The following is an 18,987-nucleotide window of genomic DNA, read 5'->3' as shown; positions in this document are numbered from 1 at the left end:
ACCCGGCCACGGTGCACGTCTGGGCGGTCCCCGGGCTCCGCGCCCGCCGCCCCTCCCCCTTCTCCAAACTTTCTCCCAACTTCCCGACCTGCTCCGCTCGGCGCCCCGCTCGGCTTCCCTCATGAATTATTCAGCAGCGCGCGCTCCAATCAGCGCGCCCCGGCCCCCACGCCGAGCCCGGGCTGGGGGAGGGGGGAGCTCCCCCCCCCCCCCCCCCGCGCGCCCCTCCCTCCCCGGCCAGGCGCCGCCCGGCCCAGTCCCAACCCGGCCCAGCCCCGGCCCGCCCGGCCCCGCGCCGCAGTCTCCCTCCCTCCCGCTCCGTTCCCGCTCTGCTCCCACCCTCCCGGCCGGCGCGGAGCGCACTCGGCCCGGCGGCGCGAGCAGCACCGCTCCGGGGAGGGGGGGAGACCGCGAGCGGCCGGCCCACCCCCCAGCTAGCCGGGGCGGGACCCCGAGGCCCCGGAGGGACCCCGACTCCAGCCACGTCTCTCTCTGCGCCCTCCCGGCGCAGCCAGTGCGAAGACGCCCCCCGCCCGCCCGCGCGCGCGGCGGGGACGCGGGGCCACACCTGGGTGCCGCCGCCCCTTGACGGTGCCGGGCGCGCCCGCATGGGCCCGCGCTGAGGGCCCCGACCGAGAGTCCCGCGCGGGGAGTCGGCGTCTGCCCTCTCGCGGGGGGGGGGTTCAGACCTGGGGGGGCTAGTGCCCCCCAAACTCGGATCGGATCCAACCCGAGAGAGGCGGCGCCATGGAACTCCGGGCTCTGCTTTGCTGGGCTTCGCTCGCCGCCGCCTTAGAAGGTGAGTTTCCCAGGGGGCACCCCGGCACTCCAGGGGCCCCCAAAGTTGGGACTCGAAGTGAAAGGGCCGGCCTCTCTGCCCGTAGCCCGGCACCCCAACCCTGAACACTTCGGACCAATAGTGCTAGACCGGGCGGGGGGCGGGGAGGAGGCGGCCCAGCGGGGAGTGGAGTTTTCTTTTGTTTGGGAAAGAGAAGGAGTGGAGCTCGGTCCGGGGATGTGCCCCGGCCCCGGCTTCCCAGACTCTTAGCCCTGATTCTGTACGCCCTTGGCAGCCTCGCCTTTTCTCCTTACTTCAGTCTCTGGGAAGTTTCTATCCTTCTTCCCACCACTGCCAAACATGAGGAAACGTTTCTGGAGGAACTGCAGACAGGGCAGAACTTTGTGCTATTCCAGAAAACTGCCCCCAACCCCCAAGCCTCCGCGTTCACACCTTGATGCTGCAGCTCCCTGGGCCCCTGGCAGGGCGGCCACCATCTGTGCTAACTCCCCCGTCGCCCAGATCTCCCCCAAAGCCACTGCCTCTGCCGCAGTGAGGCCCCTTCCCTAGTTTCCCCAGGCTGCACCCCAGCCCTTTAAATGCTGTCTAGACCCCCAGCCCTGCCAGAGTCCGGCCTGAGTCCCTTTCCCCAGCCCTATGGGCCAGCAGAAACTAACCTTCAAAGTCCCCGTGACACCTGAACTTAGCTTAAGTACAGATCTCTTTAAATTTCTGATTTTTCTGGCCCCCCAACATGTTTCTTCATCCATGAGTCTTCCCTCCTTTCACCCCCTAGAGGGGGAGCCAAGAGCCCTATAAACCCTCCTCCTACAGCCCTAATCTCCTCTCAATGAGCTGCCTCCTTACTCTCCTTCACTGCCTGGAATCAAAAGGGTCTCTGGGGGGGGGCTGCTGAGGAGGTGGGATCAAAGGCAGTTAGAAACCCCACTTCCCCAGACTGGGCAGTGCTGCTCTGGGCCGGGGATCAAAGGCTGGGCATGGGGAGAGGAGACCCTTGCCCGGCTCGGATTCAGAAGGGGGAATTACTGGGAGGAAGGCCCGCAAAGTGGGGAGAGTCCCCCCACCACCACCCCAGGGCAAAATATGGCAAAGGAGAAAGGGGATCAGGCTTCCAGGCTGCTACCTAAGTGCTTTCCAAGCCCGAGGCCTGCGCTGAGCACTTTACACGTTCACCTTCCCAGCAGCCCTAAGGCCGGACGGATCGTTGCCCCCATTTTACAGATGGGGAAACTGAGCCTTAAAGAGGTGTTAAGTAACCTGCCCGTGGCTGCGTGTCCCTGTGAACGTGAAAGGCGGGAGGTGGAAAACGGGAGGGATGGCCACGGTCAGAAAAGGAGGTGGCCAGAGGGCAGGGGGGAGGTGAGAGGCAGAAGAACTGACAGCTGGAGGCTCTCTGAGCCCGAGAGATAGGAGAAGAGAAAGTGAGGTGCTCCGAGTGTGTGGAGGACAGCCCCGAAACAGACAGTGTGTGAATTGGAGACAGGAAAACACTATCCAGCCGGGAACAATGGAGGGTGGAGACGGCAGCCTCCATCCACCCCCTTCCCAGAACCCGGGCATCCTGTCCCCAGCGTGCCGGGCTGGCTCCTGCCACCCCCGGGGGGCCCAGGCCTCACCTCAGCCTGGCCGGGGTCCCTCCTGACCCTTAGAACATTACTTAGTCCTTGGGAGGAGGCTGCCCCACCCACCCACCTTCCCTTCCCTTTTCTCCCGCAGCCCCCACGGAGCAGCGGTGGGAGCGGGGAGCGAGGCTGGGGGAACCTGGTCCCAGGTGTGCTGCTGGCTCTCCTGGGGGGGCCCCCCACATGGCACTGTCCTCCCCGGGGGATTCCCCTGCCCTCCCTCCACGTTCCACTGCCAGGGGCTGTGATGTTTCTCCTAATCCCCCCCTTCCGCCAGAGCCCCGCCCCTCCCTCGAGGCCCCTCCCCTGAGACCAGAGCAGAGCCAGGTGTGTTCAACCCCTCTTTACACACACCCCTAAAATCTCCTCCCTTTTTCCTTCCCGTAACCAAATCCAGATGTGAGGCCTCTGCAGGCAGGGGCCAGGGCGGGAACCCAAGCGTCCTGGCCTCCAGCACTTCCTCCTCTGACAGCAGCGAGAGCTCTTGGCGTGGGGCCAGGGGGAGGGGGCGGCAGGGCTGGGCATGGGGAGCTGAGTACCACCCTTGGGGATCTGAAGGACTGGAGGGTTTGGTCTGAAAAGGGGGTGTGGGCCTGGAAGAGGGGAGTGGGAAGCGGAGGATTTGGGTTGGGGGCAGGGACCACGGAGTGGCGAGGAGGCAGGCCCTGGAGGAGGGAATTACACCCGCCCCCAACCCTGCGGTGCCTACAGTTCTTTGCCCTCCTTGGGTCAGGCCAGGTCCTGGCTCTAGTTTAACCCTGTCTGAGCTGTTTGGCCTTCTTCCCCTCTCCTCAGGGCACAGCGGTTCTCACACGCTTAGATCTGGGAGACCTGAGCGGGGGCAGCCCGGTGCCTGCCCACTGGGAGGGGTGGGGTGGGCACCCAGAAACAGCGATGGGAAAGGGGGCAGCACAGGGCAGCGCTTGCCCCCCCGCCTTTCATCTCTCGGCTCAGTTCCACCAGCTTGGAGGATGCACCTGCCTCAGTCAGTTCCCAGGGATCTGGTCTTCCTGTGCTGACTGTCTGTCCGTCTGTCTGTCTGTCTTAGAGACCCTTTTGAACACAAAACTGGAAACTGCCGATCTGAAGTGGGTCACGTTCCCTCAGGTGGAGGGGCAGGTAAGAGCTGGGCCCAGAAGCCAGGGCTTGGAGGGACCCCCAAGGAGGAGGAAGGATGACGGACGGTGTGTGGGTGCTGGTTTGCTGGGCACGCCACCAGCCCTCCACATCCCAGCAGCGGGGACAGATGTCCTCTGAGCCCTTGCTCTCAGAGGTCCCCTTCCTCTAGCCCCTCCTGGATCTATGACAGACAGCCTCCCCCCCCCCCCCCCCCCTCCCCCCCCCCCGCGCTGACCCCCTTCTCCCCACAGTGGGAGGAGCTGAGCGGCCTGGATGAGGAACAGCACAGTGTGCGGACGTACGAGGTGTGCGACGTGCAGCGGGCGCCGGGCCTGGCCCACTGGCTGCGCACCGGCTGGGTCCCACGCCGAGGCGCCGTCCACGTGTACGCCACGCTCCGCTTCACCATGCTCGAGTGCCTCTCCCTGTCGCGGGCCGGGCGCTCTTGCAAGGAGACCTTCACTGTCTTCTACTTTGAGAGTGATGCTGACACAGCCACAGCCTTCACGCCAGCGTGGATGGAGAACCCCTACATCAAGGTACCCTGGCGCCCGGGGTGCGCCCTCCCCCCCCCCCCCCCCCCCCCGCCAGTCCGCCTGGTCTGGGAGCAGTGGATGAGTTTCCAAGGCCCTACGCAGGGGCACTGGGGGCTGGAAGCAGGAGGCTGCAGTCTGGGGAGGGAAGAAGGTGGTCTGCTGTGTGGAGCAGTCGCGAGTCTTGGGCAGGGTCCCCCCACGGGGGGCGGTCGTCTGGGCCACACTCTGCCCTTCTCTGATCTGAGTACACCTTGTCCTTCAGACACCTCTCCTTAGTGTGAACTGATGCCTCACCCCAGCACGCCTTCTCCCCGGGTCTTCTACCTAATTCCTACTTGTCTTGAAAGCTTCAACTCCCGCAGGACATTCCTGCTATTGGCGCCCGCCCTGGGGTCTCCACTGTCATAGGTCCCATCATGCCTTTAACATACCTGTTTCTTGGGGCACCTGGGTGGCTCAGTGAGTTAAAGCCTCTGACTTCGGCTCAGGTCATGATCCCGGGGTCCTGGGATCAAGCCCTGCATCGGGCTCTCTGCTCAGCGGGGAGCCTGCTTCCCTTCCTCTCTCTCTGCCTGCCTATCTGTGATCTCTGTCTATCAAAATAAATAAATAAAATCTTTAAGAAAAAAAAAGATTTAAAAAAAAAAATCCCATACCCGTTTCTTTCGTTTCGGTTCCCTTGGCTCCAAGTGCAGGGCCTGGCCCAGAGTAGGTGTGGGATGAGTGACTCAACAGAAAGGGGGTGTGGGACAGAGGCTGGATGCAGTGTAGGAGCTGAGCAAGCATTAATGGGTAACGTTGGGGTCTGCAGGAAAGGGCACCCTGGGAAAGGTAGAGAGAAGGCTCTGGAACAGGAGCTAAGGCGCTCAGGGAGAGGGTGAGCTGGGAAGAGGAAAACAGTCCGCCTATCCGGTCCGTGGGGAGCGGAGGACCGCAGCAATGAGTCTCTTCCCTCACCTGGCAGGTGGACACAGTGGCCGCCGAGCACCTGACCCGGAAGCGCCCTGGGGCCGAGGCAACCGGCAAGGTCAACGTCAAGACGCTGCGTCTGGGCCCACTCACCAAGGCTGGCTTCTACCTGGCTTTCCAGGACCAGGGAGCCTGCATGGCCCTGCTGTCCCTGCATCTCTTCTACAAGAAGTGCGCCCAGCTGACCGTGAACCTCACCCACTTCCCGGAGACCGTGCCTCGGGAGCTCGTGGTGCCCGTGGCAGGGAGCTGCGTGGCTGACGCTGTCCCCACCCCTGGCCCCAGCCCCAGCCTGTACTGCCGGGAGGATGGCCAGTGGGCCGAGCAGCCGGTCACGGGGTGCAGCTGTGCTGCGGGGTTCGAGGCCGTCGAGGGGAACACCCGGTGCAGAGGTGAGGGCTGGCGTCTTTCCTGGAAAGCTTGTCCGTCCACGCAGGGAGCGTCCTATACCCCCGCTCTTGGACCCACTTACATTGCTGTTTGGAACATTCTAGGTCCTCAGGGGCACGCGGAGGGCCTGTTTTCAGAGCCCCAGCGTCGATCCGAGCTCTTGTGCCGTCTTTCTCCTAACTGTGCAACCGCTTTCTGGACACCAGGGCTGTTCTCAGGATGGGGGCGCTTTGCCGGGCTCTGGGGACCAAGGCACCATGGTCTCTATCTCTTGTTCATTGTGGGTTTCCCCTAACTCCCTAGTTCTGAATACTCACTCAGCTGTTTCTCTAGAGCAGGCGTTCAAAACCTGGGTTTTGTAGCTAGAACGTAAGCGGTCTGTGAACTTTTATAGAGAGAAAAAAATGACCTTATTGTCGCTCATTTCCACCTGAAATTGAATGACAGTGACAGAGCCCAGCGGTCACAGCAGGACCTGAGACATGCACATCCTTCAGATCGTGGCTATTTTCCTAGCCCGTTCCGAGATGGTGTCAAGATGCTCTTTTTGGCCTATCACGTCTTCAGTATTACAGTGGCCGCTTAGACCTGCCTCTTTTAGCTTATCAATAAAGAAATGCAGGGGCACCTGGGTGGCTCCATGGGTTAAGCCTCTGCCTTGGGCTCAGGTCAAGATCTTGGAGGCCTGGGATCGAGCCCCGCATCGGGCTCTCTGCTCAGCAGGAAGCCTGCTTCTTCCTCTCCCATTCCCTCTGCTTGTGTTCTTTCTCTCGCTGCCGCTTACTCTCTCTCTTTGTGTCAAAGAAATAAATAAAATCTTAAAAAAAAAGTAAAATAAAATAAAAACATACTTCTGAGCAGGGGTCTGTGGGCTTCACCAGACCGCCACAGGGTGTCCTGTGGTGGTGGTGGGGGGTGTGGGGGTTGAGGTTAACAAAGCTTAGAATCCCTGATCTGAACGAAGGGTCTCTCTCTTCTCTTAGACGTTTGGGTTCTGAGCTCTTCCCTCCCTGCGCCCCACTTTGCATCCCGTGCAACCGTGGGAGCAGCTGAATGTTCCTGATGCTGAATGTTCTTGATGCTGAATGTTCTTGATGCCCGTGGTGTTTTCCAGCCTGTACCCAAGGCACCTTCAAGCCCTTGTCTGGCGAGGGGTCCTGCCAGCCGTGTCCAGCCAACAGCCACTCCAACACCATTGGCTCCTCCACCTGCCAGTGCCGCAATGGGTACTTCCGGGCCCGCACGGACTTCCGGGGTGCCCCCTGTACCAGTGAGTGACGGGTGACCCCTCAGGTGGTGGTGGGTGGACGTCCGGTGAGGACTCCTGGGGTGCCCCGCTGTCCCTCCCTGATGATCGGGTCAGCCTCTGACGCCCTGCTGTCCCGCAGCGCCACCCTCTGCTCCAAGAAGCGTGGTTCCCCGTCTGAACGGCTCCTCCCTGCGCCTGGAGTGGAGTGCCCCCCTCGAGTCTGGGGGCCGAGAGGATCTCACCTACGCGCTGCGCTGCCGGGAGTGCCGCCCTGGGGGGTCCTGTACCCCCTGCGGAGGAGACCTGACCTTCGACCCTGGCCCCCGGGACCTTGTGGAGCCCTGGGTGGCGGTGCGCGGGCTGCGTCCAGATTTCACCTATACCTTCGAGGTCACCGCCTTGAACGGGGTGTCCTCCTTAGCCACCGGGCCGGTTCCGTTTGAGGCTGTGAATGTCACCACTGACCGTGAGGGTGAGATGGGGAGCCAGTGGCCTGCCAGGAGGGAGGCGGGCAGCCTACAGGGATGAGGGGGGAAAGACAGTGGCGGGGGGCCCTGGGGTCGCTGGGAAGCACGGAAGGTCAGGCTGAGAGGCAGACAGAAGAGTGAAAAGAGGTGCAGACTTCAGGATGGGGCAGAGAGCCAGAGGGAGCTCTTGAAACAGCTGAGACGAGTGTAGCCAGCAGAGGCAGAGCTGGGAAAGATCAGGGCCAGACGTGCCATGTGCAAATACCCTCTCCCTCACAGTACCGCCCCCCGTGTCAGACATCCGGGTGACGCGGTCGTCACCCAGCAGCTTGAGCCTGGCGTGGGCCGTTCCCCGGGCCCCCAGTGGGGCCGTGCTGGACTACGAGGTCAAGTACCACGAGAAGGTGAGGTTGGGGCGGCACCCTCGGGGTTTGGGATTGACAGTGGGACAAGTTCCGTGGCTGGCTAAATTCTGGGCCCCTGTGAGGTGGTTTTTTGTGTTTGTTTATTTAAGATTTTATTTATTTATTTGACAGACAAATCACAAGTAGGCAGAGAGGTATGCAGTGAGGAGTGTTGAGGGGGAAGCTGTAGGCTCCCCGCTGAGCAGAGAGCCCAACGCGGGTCTCGATCCCAGGACCTTGGGATCATGACCTGAGCCGAAGACAGAGGCTTTAACTCACTGAGCCACCCAGGCACCCCTCTAAGAGGTGTTTGAAGTCCACCTGGGCTGAGTACTAGCTGTGTGACCTTGGGGCAGCCCCTTGGCTTCTCAGTATTAACACGGTGACAGTAATGGTACCAGTCCCACAGAACCGCGGAAAGGATTCAATGCTATAATGAAAGCCCAACACCCAGCGGGCCTCACCTACCACACGGTGGCACCAGGATGCAAGTCTTGGGGGCACAGGGTTGGGGTGGGGGTGGGCCGGGAGAGGTGGGAAGAGCAGTGGAAACCGGGGGGCCCTGGCTTACGGCTGGCCCCTCCTCCCCCTGGACAGGGCACCGAGGGCCCCAGCAGCGTGCGGTTCCTGAAGACGTCGGAAAACCGGGCTGAGCTGCGGGGGCTGAAGCGGGGGGCCAGCTACCTGGTCCAGGTGCGAGCACGCTCCGAGGCCGGCTATGGGCCCTTCGGCCAGGAGCACCACAGCCAGACCCAGCTGGATGGTGAGCCTTGTGGGGGGCAGGGCAGGGGCGCTGCCCCTCCGTCGCGCGGGAGGCCTTTCCTCTGCCCTTGGAGGACCCCTAAAGTCACATTCCCACACTCCGCTCTGTCAACCACGGGGCCTTTTAAGGCCTAGTGAGGGGAGCATCGGCTGCAGAAGCCAAAACCAACAGCTGGGAGGGAAAGCCTGCCCAGTGGCGTTCCAGCTGTGTGGCTCTCAGCAGAAGCCCAACCCTACAGCCCCTTCTCTCCTCCCCAGTTGGAGATACCACGAGGTCTCTCTCCCAAGGGCTCCAAAGACTAACTGAGGTGACACCTGTTCTTTTTTTTTTTTTTTTTTTTTTTTTGTAAAGATTTTTTTAAAAATCTTACTTATTCGAGAGGGAGGGAGAGCGAGCATAAGCAGAGGGAGGAACAGAGCCCCTGCTGAGCAGGAAGCCCACTGATCCCAGGACACTGAGCCAAAGGCAGACGCTTAACTCCCTGAGCCACCCAGGCGCCCCAACACCCGCTGGCTGTGGTACGCTTGTTGGCCCAGTGGCTTTCTAAACCTTTTTGCAGTTTGAGACCTGGGTCACACACCGTACGACTCCCCCTTTAAAGAGTACCGTTCAGTGGCTTTTGGCCTGTCCCCAGCTGAGCAGCCATCGCCGCAATTAATTGTAGAACGTTTTGGCTTCCAAAAAGAGACACCCCTTCAATCACCCCCAGCCCCCGGCAAATACTGCCTTACTTTTGTCTCCGTGGCTTTGCCCATACTGGACATCACACAAATGGGAGCCTCTTGTGAACAGGTTCTTCCTCCACTCGGCGCAGGGGCCACATGGTCTGGCCACATGGTCTGTCCGTGTTGGGGTGTGTAGTCCACACTGTTTACGGCTAGAAGTTGTCCATTGTTGGCTCTAGTGTGTTCTCTTTACCCATTCATCTGTTGACGGACATCTGGGTTATTTCCACATTTTGACTGCAGACATTGTCGTAGCCCCTGGGGCCTCCTGTGGCCACCAGTATTTATAACTGAACGCAGTGAAACCCGCTGTCGCCGTAACGAGGTTGGGAAACTTCCTCCTTTTCCCGGAGGGACTTCGCAGGAGCCCGAGCCGGCGGAAAGCAATTTGGAAACCGTGGTGCTTTCCCGCACCTGCCCCACCGCCGGGGGCCTGTTCTCAGGGGAACACGACTCGTGCCTTGAGGCTGGTGTGGGGTCCCCGGGGCCGTCGGCTTCTTCTGATCGAAGCTTTTCTCCCCCAGAGAATGAGAGCTGGCGGGAGCAGCTGGCCCTGATCGCAGGCACGGCCGTCGTGGGTGTGGTGCTGGTCCTGGTGGTCATTGTCATCGCTGTTCTCTGCCTCAGGTGAGCACTCTGGGGCACCCGGAGGCCCTTGGGAGGAGGGCGGGTGTAGACCGCCCCCTGCCCTCTTGCTGCCTGCGAGCCTCCCTCCGTGGATAGTTGTTTTCTCTTGGAAGCTTCTCTGATCCCCGCTCCTCCTCCCCCGCCCCCCTTACCCTGTCCCGTCCCTCTGGAAACACAGAGATGGGTGATTCCATTTACCGTTTCTTTCTTATCGGCCTCAGGAAGCAGAGCAGCGGAAGGGAAGCCGAGTACTCGGACAAACATGGGCAGTATCTCATCGGGCACGGTGGGTAGGCCTCTGCCGAGGGACACAAGGCTGGGGCAGGGCCCAGAATCGGGCCTCGGAGTGCAGGGGAGGTTGTCTCTCTGTTAACGGGACCCCGCGTGTGGTTCCTCAGGTACTAAGGTCTACATTGACCCCTTCACTTACGAAGACCCCAATGAGGCTGTACGGGAATTTGCGAAGGAGATCGATGTCTCCTACGTCAAGATCGAGGAGGTTATCGGCGCAGGTGAGAGGGAGGTGGGTGCGCGGGGAGTACAGGGAAGGGGGGTGCAGGCCAGCGGGCAGAGGAGGGCTGACCCTCAGCATCCTTCCCGAAGGCGAGTTTGGCGAGGTGTGCCGGGGGCGGCTCAAGGCCCCGGGGAAGAAGGAGAGCTGTGTGGCCATCAAGACCCTGAAAGGCGGCTACACGGAGCGGCAGCGGCGGGAGTTCCTAAGTGAGGCCTCCATCATGGGCCAGTTCGAGCACCCCAACATCATCCGTCTGGAGGGCGTGGTCACCAACAGCGTGCCCGTCATGATCCTCACCGAGTTCATGGAGAACGGCGCCCTGGACTCCTTCCTGCGGGTGAGCCCCCTGCCTCCCCCGGCACAGCCAAGGAGCTCAGAACCAGGATGGATGCTGGGGCGCACGTCGCACCCCCTGTGCTCCTCGTCCTCCCTCCAGGACAGCTGGAGTTTCTGGCACCGGCCGTTCCTGCGGCCGTGAGTGGAAATGGCCCATCTGTGGGGCTGGCCGACCTGGGATTTGGAAGGGTGGTCATTTGTCTCCTTGACAAGGACTTCCTGAGCACCTTCTGGTGCTTCAGCCACTGTCCTTACATCCTGGGAATCAAGCCACGGACATCCCTGCTCTTGACAGTGTAACAGAGGAGACAAGTCACCAAACAAGCTTTGATTTGTATTGATTTGTGTTTTTTTAAGATTTTATTTATTCATTTGACAGACAGAGATCACAAGTAGGCAGAGAGGCAGGTAGACAGAGAAGGAGAAGCAGGCCTGATGTGGGGCTCGATCCCAGGACCCTGAGATCATGACTTGAGCCGAAAGCAGAGGCTTTAACCTACTGAGCCACCCAGGCGCCCCCTAAACAAGCTTTTAACAAACAGTTTGGGGAAGTGGCTTGAGATGCTGGGCAGGAGCATATTTTGTCACTTGAACAGGTTTTCCTGGGTATTATTTTATTTTTCCACATTACTATACATCCTTTTTTAAAAAATTCAAAAACGTTGTCCTGCAGAGCAAAGTGACATTGCATTTAACAGAAGGACGACTTTTCTGTGAGATCATTCAGTCCCCAGTTGCTACTCATATTTCCTTGGTTGTCCCCTCACGTGTCTCTTCCTCCCGGTTTCTGCAAACCAGTATCCAGTTCCAGATCAAGCATGGAACCCAGTGGTCATTTCTTTGAGCCTCTTCGACATCCAGGAACAGCCCCTTGTTAGGACACTGACCTGCTGAAAAGCTGGGCCTCTGCACCTCTTGAATGGGTCGCCTTCTAGATCGATTGGCTTTTTCGCTGTGGGGTTGGTTAGCGTGTTTCTCTAGGTAGGATCAATATCCATGGCCAGCCTACATCGGGGTGCTGTGTGCCTCGCACAGCACCCCGTCGGAGACAGGCTTCCTGGCTGTCAGGAGAGGTGCCAAGGCAGGCCTCGGTAGTGTGATGACAGCGGACCCTCCACCGTCGACACAATGGTCTGTTCCATTGGTACCAGGAAAAGGCCCGGTTGCCTGGAGGGGGAGGGGATTTATGATAGAAGAACCGACCTTTGTGTGGCTGGGAAAGAGCCAACCCCGAACAGGTGGAGGAGAGAAGCATGTTGGGGGAACCAGAGTGGACAGGTTGAACGGCAGAAAGGTCAAGGGCACCTGGATGGCTCAGTTGGCAAAGTGTACGCCTTTGGCGCAGATCATGATCCCCGGGTCCTGGGATGGAGCCCCGCATCGGGCTCTCCACTTAGCAGGGAGTCTGCTTCTCCTTCTGCCTCTGTGCCTCCCTGTGCTCATGCGTACTTGTACACTCTCTAATATATAAGTAAAACAAAAGGCAGAAAAAGCAAAACAAAAGGCAGAAAGGCCAGTCAGTGGGACCCCTGGGTGGCTCAGTGGGTTAAAGCCTCTGCCTCCAGCTCAGGGTCATGATCCCGGGGTCCTGGGATTGAGCCCCGCATCAGGTTCTCTGCTCAGCAGGGAGCCTGCTTCCCCCTCTCTCTCTGCCTGCCTCTCTGCCTACTTGTGATCTCTCTCTCTCTGTCAAATAAATAAAGGAAGGAAGAAAGGCCAGTAAAACTGGCCTGAGCAGAGGAACAGTGGTACATTTCGTTGTACATAGTGGTCAGACCCCATGAGTCTTGTGCCCTTAAGGAATTTGGATTTGATTAGAAGTTCAAGGGGTTGCCAAGGGATTTCAGCTGGAGAGGGGTGATTTCAGGAGTTCTGTTTGGTGGTGCTGGGGACCAAGAGCCAGGAGCCAGTGGGAAGACTTGCAGTCCTTTGGGGTGTGAGGGTTGTAGAGGCATGTGGAGAAGTGACTGCATTCGGAACATGTTTTGGAGGCAGAACCTGCCTCTGGATTTTAAGTGACTGGTAAGGGGGAGAGGAATCACAGACTCCAGGGTCTGCCCTGAGCATCTGGCCAGCGGGGTTTCCACAAGCTGAGATTCAAGGCCTCGGGTAGGTGCAGGCTTGGAGGATGGATTCAGGATTCAGGTTTTGGACTCTGTCCCTCACCCTGCTTGGCCGCCAAGGGTCCTCTGGGTGCTTCCTGAACCCAGAGTATGGGATTCTTTCACTGTGACTGGCTAGCTTATCTGGTGAGAGCAGACTCTGTCGAGGTCAAGGTCAAGCTTTCGGTCTTGGTTTTGGGGCTGTGGTCATTGATCACACCCCGTCTTTCACTGCTCTTGGAAGCTACACACAGCTGGTCCAGGAGGACTGAGCAAGTTTGCTCTGGGTTGGCCCCGATGCGTCTGCGCCTGTAGACAGGTAGCTCTGGGCACATTCCGACTATCCAAACTGTTGCTGCCCTATAGCCCATAAAATGAACATACTAGTTCATAAGCATTTGTTGAGTACGCCCTGGATGTAGAGCTCCGTGCTAGAGTAAGTAGAAGAAAATGTTAACGTAATCTCTCTCTCTCTTTTTTTTTCTTTTTTACATTTTCGAGGTGCTCATGTGACTATCTTTTTTTTTTTTTTTTTTTAAGAATTTACTTACTTCTTTGAGAGACAGAGATCACAAGTAGGCAGAGAGGCAGGCAGAGAGAGAGGAAGGGAAGCAGACTCCTGCGGAGCTCAATCCCAGGAGCCTGGAATCGTGACCTGAGCCGAAAGCAGAGGCTTTAACCCACTGAGCCACCCGTAATCTCTTTACACCAATTATCCCAACGTAATCTCTTTACAACAATTTAAAAAAAAAAGAAAAAGAAAAAAAAGATTTATTTATTTATTTATTTGAGAGAGTGTGCATGAGTGAGAGCAGTTGGAGGGGAGGGGCAGAGGCAGGGAGAGAGAGGCAGACTCAGCAGACTGTGTGGGTTTAGCCCAGAGTCCCTGGAGGGGCTCGATCTCACGACCTTGAGATCATCGCCTGAGCTAAAATCAAGAGTCGGACCCCTAACTAACTGAGCCACCCAGGCGCCCCTCCTCAGAATCTTAAGCATCGTGTCCCGTTAGTGCAGCGAGAGCTGAGGGAGCTCAGGAAGGGTAAGAGAAGGGAAAAGGGCTTGCCTGGGACGTCAGCAGGCCTGCCATGCACGGGAGCACGAATGAGATGGGTCTGCGAGTGGCAGATCGGGTTCAGAGCACGGAGGGCGGGGGGAAGGCGGGTGAGCGGTCCTGACCTTGGCCTCTCCCTGTCCAATCTCCAGCTGAACGATGGGCAGTTCACCGTCATCCAGCTGGTGGGTATGCTGCGGGGCATCGCCTCGGGCATGCGCTACCTTGCGGAGATGAGCTACGTCCACCGAGACCTGGCCGCCCGCAACATCCTGGTCAACAGCAACCTCGTCTGCAAGGTGTCAGACTTCGGGCTTTCCCGGTTCCTGGAGGAGAACTCTTCAGATCCCACCTACACGAGCTCTCTGGTGAGGCCAGGGGACCCACGTCTGAACTCGGTTCTTAGGGCCAGGTGGGCAAGGTGGGGAGGTGGAAGAGTTGACAGTTCTGGTTCAGGGACAGGATATAGGCACAGACTAGAGGGGGCGGGCAGTCAGCTTAGGGAACCTGACTTCCAGTGTCCAGGAAAAGAAAAGAGTTAAGGAGCTGTGTGTCTGAGTCCCAGCAAGAAAGGGAGCCTGGGGGAAAGGCAGAGGTGGGGGCAGGATGCCTGGGTCCATTGAGTCCCTTAGCTCACCTTTTCTTCTTGCATCTTTAGGGCGGAAAGATTCCCATCAGATGGACAGCCCCCGAGGCCATTGCCTTCCGGAAGTTCACATCTGCTAGTGATGCCTGGAGCTACGGAATTGTGATGTGGGAGGTCATGTCATTTGGGGAACGACCGTACTGGGACATGAGCAATCAGGATGTAAGTGTCCCATGGCCCTACGGAGCTTTCCTGAAATGTTCTCTCACGGGGGGGGGGGGGGGGGGGGGGGTGGGGGGGAGTGGGGTCCCCAGAGAGCTCATCACTGTTGGGTCATTGAGGGAGGCACAAAGTAGAGTTGATCTTTGTATCCAGGACTTGGATACAGCACGTCTGGTCACAGAAGGACACGGAGAAGGAGGGAGGGGAGGGTTGGGAAGTCACTCATCTAGATCTTGGTCCAGGAGCCACTGGGGCATCAAACCAGTGACTCGCCAGCTCCGACCTCTGCGAGGACCCTGAATCTGCCATTCTCGGGGCCTGTGGCACCTGTCCCAGCATCTGCTGAGTCACCACCTTCTGGGGGTCGTCTGGCATCCTTGTTCTCCTGGCAGATCCTCACCCAGTGTGTGTGCCTGTCATTCCAGGTGATCAATGCCATTGAGCAGGACTACCGGCTGCCCCCGCCCCCAGACTGCCCCACATCCCTGCACCAGCTCATGCTGGACTGTTGGCAGAAGGACCGGAATGCACGGCCCCGCTTCCCCCAGGTGGTCAGCGCCCTCGACAAGATGATCCGGAACCCGGCCAGTCTCAAAATCGTGGCCAGGGAGAACAGCGGGTGAGAACCCCAGAGGGTAGGCCTCCTTCCCACACTCTGCCACCACCTGAGAACCACCCCACCCTCCCCCTCAGAAGTGTCCGGCCCTCTGGTGGTATGTGGGATTGTCCATTGTCCTCGTCTGTGGCTCAAAGTCCCCACCCTGACGGAGCCCCAGAACTCAGCACACCGCTCCCCACCCTTGCCTTCCAGGGCCTCACACCCGCTCCTGGACCAGCGGCAGCCTCACTACTCCGCCTTTAGCTCGGTGGGTGAGTGGCTTCGAGCCATCAAGATGGGACAATACGAAGAAAGTTTTGCAGCCGCCGGCTTTGGCTCCTTCGAACTGGTCAGCCAGATCTCTGCTGAGTAAGTCGTGGCAGGGGCTGGAGGTGGCGGCTGAGATCGAGGCAGTCTCGAGGCCCCTGGGGACCAGAATCGGGCCTGCCAGTTTAGTGGGGACCTTTGCAGGCAACTCCTGGCGCCAACTCTGTCATCCAGAGTACCCCGAAGTAGCAGCTCTGGGGACTGAGGGCCCGGGGCCCTCCTCACCCCCTTGAGCCACCTCAGCCCCTGGCCATCTTGCTCCTATCCTGCCCTGTGTATCTCTCCTTGTGCATCTATCTACATTCCAGACCCTGCTCTCACATTAACAAAGTGTCAGCTCTGGCTGCGTTCCCACCCATAAAAGGAGAAGGTTGGACGGGGTTTTGGAGACCATTTCCAGCTTTAATGTTAAATGGTTTTATGGTTCCAACGCCTCCCCGGCCCTGGGTCCCCCTAGTTGGCCTCTCTGGTTCTCTGCCTCTCGGCCTGCGCATTTCCCTCCCAGGCTCTCTTTGCAGCCCAGGTTTGAATAACACAGGGAAGGAAGAGAGATCTGGAACCGGAGGGCGGGAGGCAGTCTCCCAGTGGGGCAGACCATGCCCCCCCCCCCCACTGCCCTGACTTGTTCCAGCGACGCCCTGACCCAGGTCTCTGCGCTCCATTTCCCACCTCTGCTGTTTTCCCTTATCTCGGGCTCCAGGCCTCAGGATGGGGGGCGGGGGTGGGGGCAGCTCGTTTTCGTTCCGCCCCGCCCCTTCCTCCCTACCCCCTCTTCCTCTTTTGGGCTTTTTCCTTCTGACTTTTCTTTTCTCCTCTAGAGAAATCTGTGCAGCCTCTTCCCCCACCGTCATCTTGTGCGCTTTTCTCTCTTTCATTCCAACCCCTTCGCTGATTCTCTGCCTTTTCCTAATCCTTGCCGGAGCCCCAAGCTGCAGCCGGCCCTGCTGCGCCCCTCCACTGCAGCTGCGCAGAAGGACTGCTTCCAGCTCCTAAAAACCTCTGGAAACTGCCCGCAGCTCTTGGCAACTGCTGACGCGTACCCCTCCCCTGCCGGCCTTCCTGATTGGCTGACATTCCAGGGGCGGGGCGTGGTGTCTAGCGCTAAGACGACCTCCCTGGGAGCCCTGTGGCCTCACCTAGCTCTCTCCCTCCTTCCCCAGGGACCTGCTCCGAATTGGAGTCACTTTGGCGGGGCACCAGAAGAAAATCCTGGCCAGTGTCCAGCACATGAAGTCCCAGGCCAAGCCTGGAACCCCAGGCGGGTCAGGAGCACCAGCCCCCCAGTACTGACCTGCACCTGCTTATCTGCCCCACGGCTCTGGAGCGGCAGGAACTTCCCAGCTGGGGACACAGCTCCCGTTCTTCCTGGGCAGAGCCGGATAGAGGACCCAAGAGGTCACCATACCTGGGCCCCACTGGATTGCACTTTGAACCCATGGGGGGTGGTGGGGGGAGCCGGCAATTTGGAGAGACAGGATTTAAGGATTCTGCCATAGGAGTGTAGAAGTCATCACATGCCCCCCAGGCGGGAAGCCCTTCCCTCAGGATTGGGTGTGACCAGAGGGAAAAGGAAGCGCCTCTAATCTGCCAGCTTCCCAGGGGTGGTTGGGCTCGATTCCCACAGCCTCCCTCTGATCCCCAGTTAGGGCCCCCCCCCCCCCCCGTGTCCCTCCTCACCTCCAAGGGCCAGTGCACTGCCCTGCAGACCAAAGAGAAGAGGGTGACTAGCCTGAGAGCTCGGAGTGGAGCGTGCCGCGTCTCGGCGGGAGGCGGGAAGGGGCGTCGTGGACCAGTGACCAAATCATTGGACGCGGATGTCCCCGACCTTGCTGCTGTCTTCCCGAACTCAGTTTTCCCTTGTAAATGCCCCTCCCCCATCTGCTGCCTTCATATTGAAGGTTTTCGAGTTTTAATTTTTTGTTTTGGTCTTATTTCCCCCCACCACCACCCATTTTTTGTCATTGTTCCTTGTTTTGTTTTTCTCCTGTCCTTGTCCTAACTATCTGTGTTGGGGTGGGGAGGGCCTGTTTTATTATTGCCTCCTTTGCCCCCGGGTGAAACGGACTCATTGTCGTGTTTGTTTCCAGAATAGTGCCTTGGTCCCACAACTCCCAGACACCTTCCTGCCCCCACGGAGCCCCAAGCTGTGTCCATGAGGGAATGTGGGGGTGGGTGAGGTGGTGGTGGAAACCAGAGACAGACACCGGTGCTTGGAGGGATTCTTAAATTATATTTAAAACTTTTTTTTTTTTTTTTTTTTGTATAAATAAAATAAAATGGGAAGCGTTGCAGTCCGGGAGGTGATTGGGAGTGGGGGATGGACTAGGTTTCTGCGGAGAATGGGGCCTGGGTATGGAGGAGGGGTCGGAGGTCTGGAGACAGGGCTGTGGGGGGCTGCGGGCTTGGTTCCCAGTCCCAGGGTGTGTTTGAGGTGGTGGGGTGGGGGCAGTGGGAGATGAGTCATTGGCAGCTGCTTCTAACGGCTCCAGATGGCTCTGCCAAGAGCCTGGGGCACCTCCGGGGTGGGGCTGCCCCCTCCCTCCCCGGCCCAGTTCCCCAGCGTTTGGGAGGGGGCCAGGGGAAGCCTTGAGCTTATAGCCCTGCCCTACAGCCCCCGATGGGGAAGTGGGGGGCATTGGCTGGGGTGGGGGTCCTCTCAGATGGAGACAGATGTGGGCCAGATGTGGACAGCTTGGGGTTGGTTTAGAGGCAATGGGGGGGAAAGGCTGCATGGGCTGTGGGGGAGGGGCAGAGAGCTGGTATGAGGGATGTGGACCCCCCACGGGTGTACACACACTCACACTCGCTCGCTCTGGGCTGAGTCTTGGGAAGACAATTCCCTCTTTCAAGATGCTGCCCAGGCAGGTTCTCCCAGCCTCTTGGGAAGGGGAGGGGAAACCACCTGAGTGTCTTCCCCCAACTTCTCCCTCCCAAACAGGAAGACAGGAATGGGGGTCAAGCCCCTGCTAGTCTCTGTGGCCGTCTTCTGTTCTTCCCTCCCAGTCTGCCCACCTTCAGGGACACCTGCAGGGGCCAGCGACGTTTAGCTGGGGCGCCCGTGCAGTTTCTGCCTCAGTTGCTCCCTGGTGTGTTGGAGTCCGTGCAGGACCCCAAATCACAGCTGCCCTTCCCAGTCTAGGGAACCCCGGGTGGTGATCCTGTCTGCAGTTTCCTACCTGTAGCAACCTCTTCTGGAGTCCCGAATACTCTGGAATCCTCTGTCCCCTCCCTCGAACCATCTCCCGTGTTTTGTACACCCAAGGCATCTGGGAGGGACTCTCTCCTGCCAAAGATGGAGGGGGCCTGGGTCCTAGAGGAGGTCGTCTGTCTGGAGGATGCCGGCCCAGGCCAGCCCCTTCCCCTGCCAACCAGATATCTGGGCTAGATAAGGTGACCTCAAGTTCTTGAAGCGAGGAACAGAGGTCAAGATGACAGGGCGCAAATGAGTAACAGGTAAACGGGCAAATAGGAGGTGAAGGGAGCTGACATGGGGGCAGGTGTGCAGCAGGGAGACCCCATGCCCAGGCTAAAGCACCTGCCAGCTCGTAGAGCCCCCTGAGTGCTCCTGCCATGCCCAGCTC

The 18,987-nt window shown here is 59.2% G+C and overlaps 1 protein-coding gene across 1 annotated transcript; it reads left to right on the top strand.

The window, feature by feature from the left end:
- Positions 1-300: 300 nt before the first annotated feature.
- Positions 301-17,694, top strand: EPHB4 (EPH receptor B4). Its single transcript, XM_059414579.1, has 17 exons — positions 301-799; positions 3,470-3,540; positions 3,792-4,079; positions 5,041-5,437; positions 6,550-6,705; positions 6,824-7,156; positions 7,431-7,555; positions 8,153-8,318; positions 9,568-9,670; positions 9,892-9,956; positions 10,069-10,182; positions 10,274-10,521; positions 13,826-14,041; positions 14,332-14,481; positions 14,907-15,100; positions 15,293-15,448; positions 16,567-17,694. Exons 1-17 carry the CDS (start codon positions 748-750, stop codon positions 16,694-16,696), a joined length of 2,964 nt encoding a protein of 987 aa, XP_059270562.1. The 5' UTR covers positions 301-747; the 3' UTR covers positions 16,697-17,694.
- The last annotated feature ends 1,293 nt before the right edge of the window (positions 17,695-18,987 follow it).

Source organism: Mustela nigripes, chromosome 11 (assembly GCF_022355385.1).
Source record: "Mustela nigripes isolate SB6536 chromosome 11, MUSNIG.SB6536, whole genome shotgun sequence".
In the NCBI taxonomy this organism is placed as follows: Eukaryota; Metazoa; Chordata; class Mammalia; order Carnivora; family Mustelidae; genus Mustela; species Mustela nigripes.
The sequence above is the reverse complement of the archived record's forward strand: the minus strand, read 5'-3'. Positions and strand labels throughout refer to the sequence as shown.

Excerpts from the sequence above, each read along its gene's own strand:
- EPHB4 (XM_059414579.1), top strand. The coding sequence starts at position 748 with ATGGAACTCCGGGCTCTGCTTTGCTGGGCTTCGCTCGCCGCCGCCTTA. Across the intron at positions 5,438-6,549 it reads GGGGAACACCCGGTGCAGAG|CCTGTACCCAAGGCACCTTC; the intron begins GTGAGGGCTGGC and ends GGTGTTTTCCAG. Across the intron at positions 14,482-14,906 it reads GGGACATGAGCAATCAGGAT|GTGATCAATGCCATTGAGCA; the intron begins GTAAGTGTCCCA and ends CTGTCATTCCAG.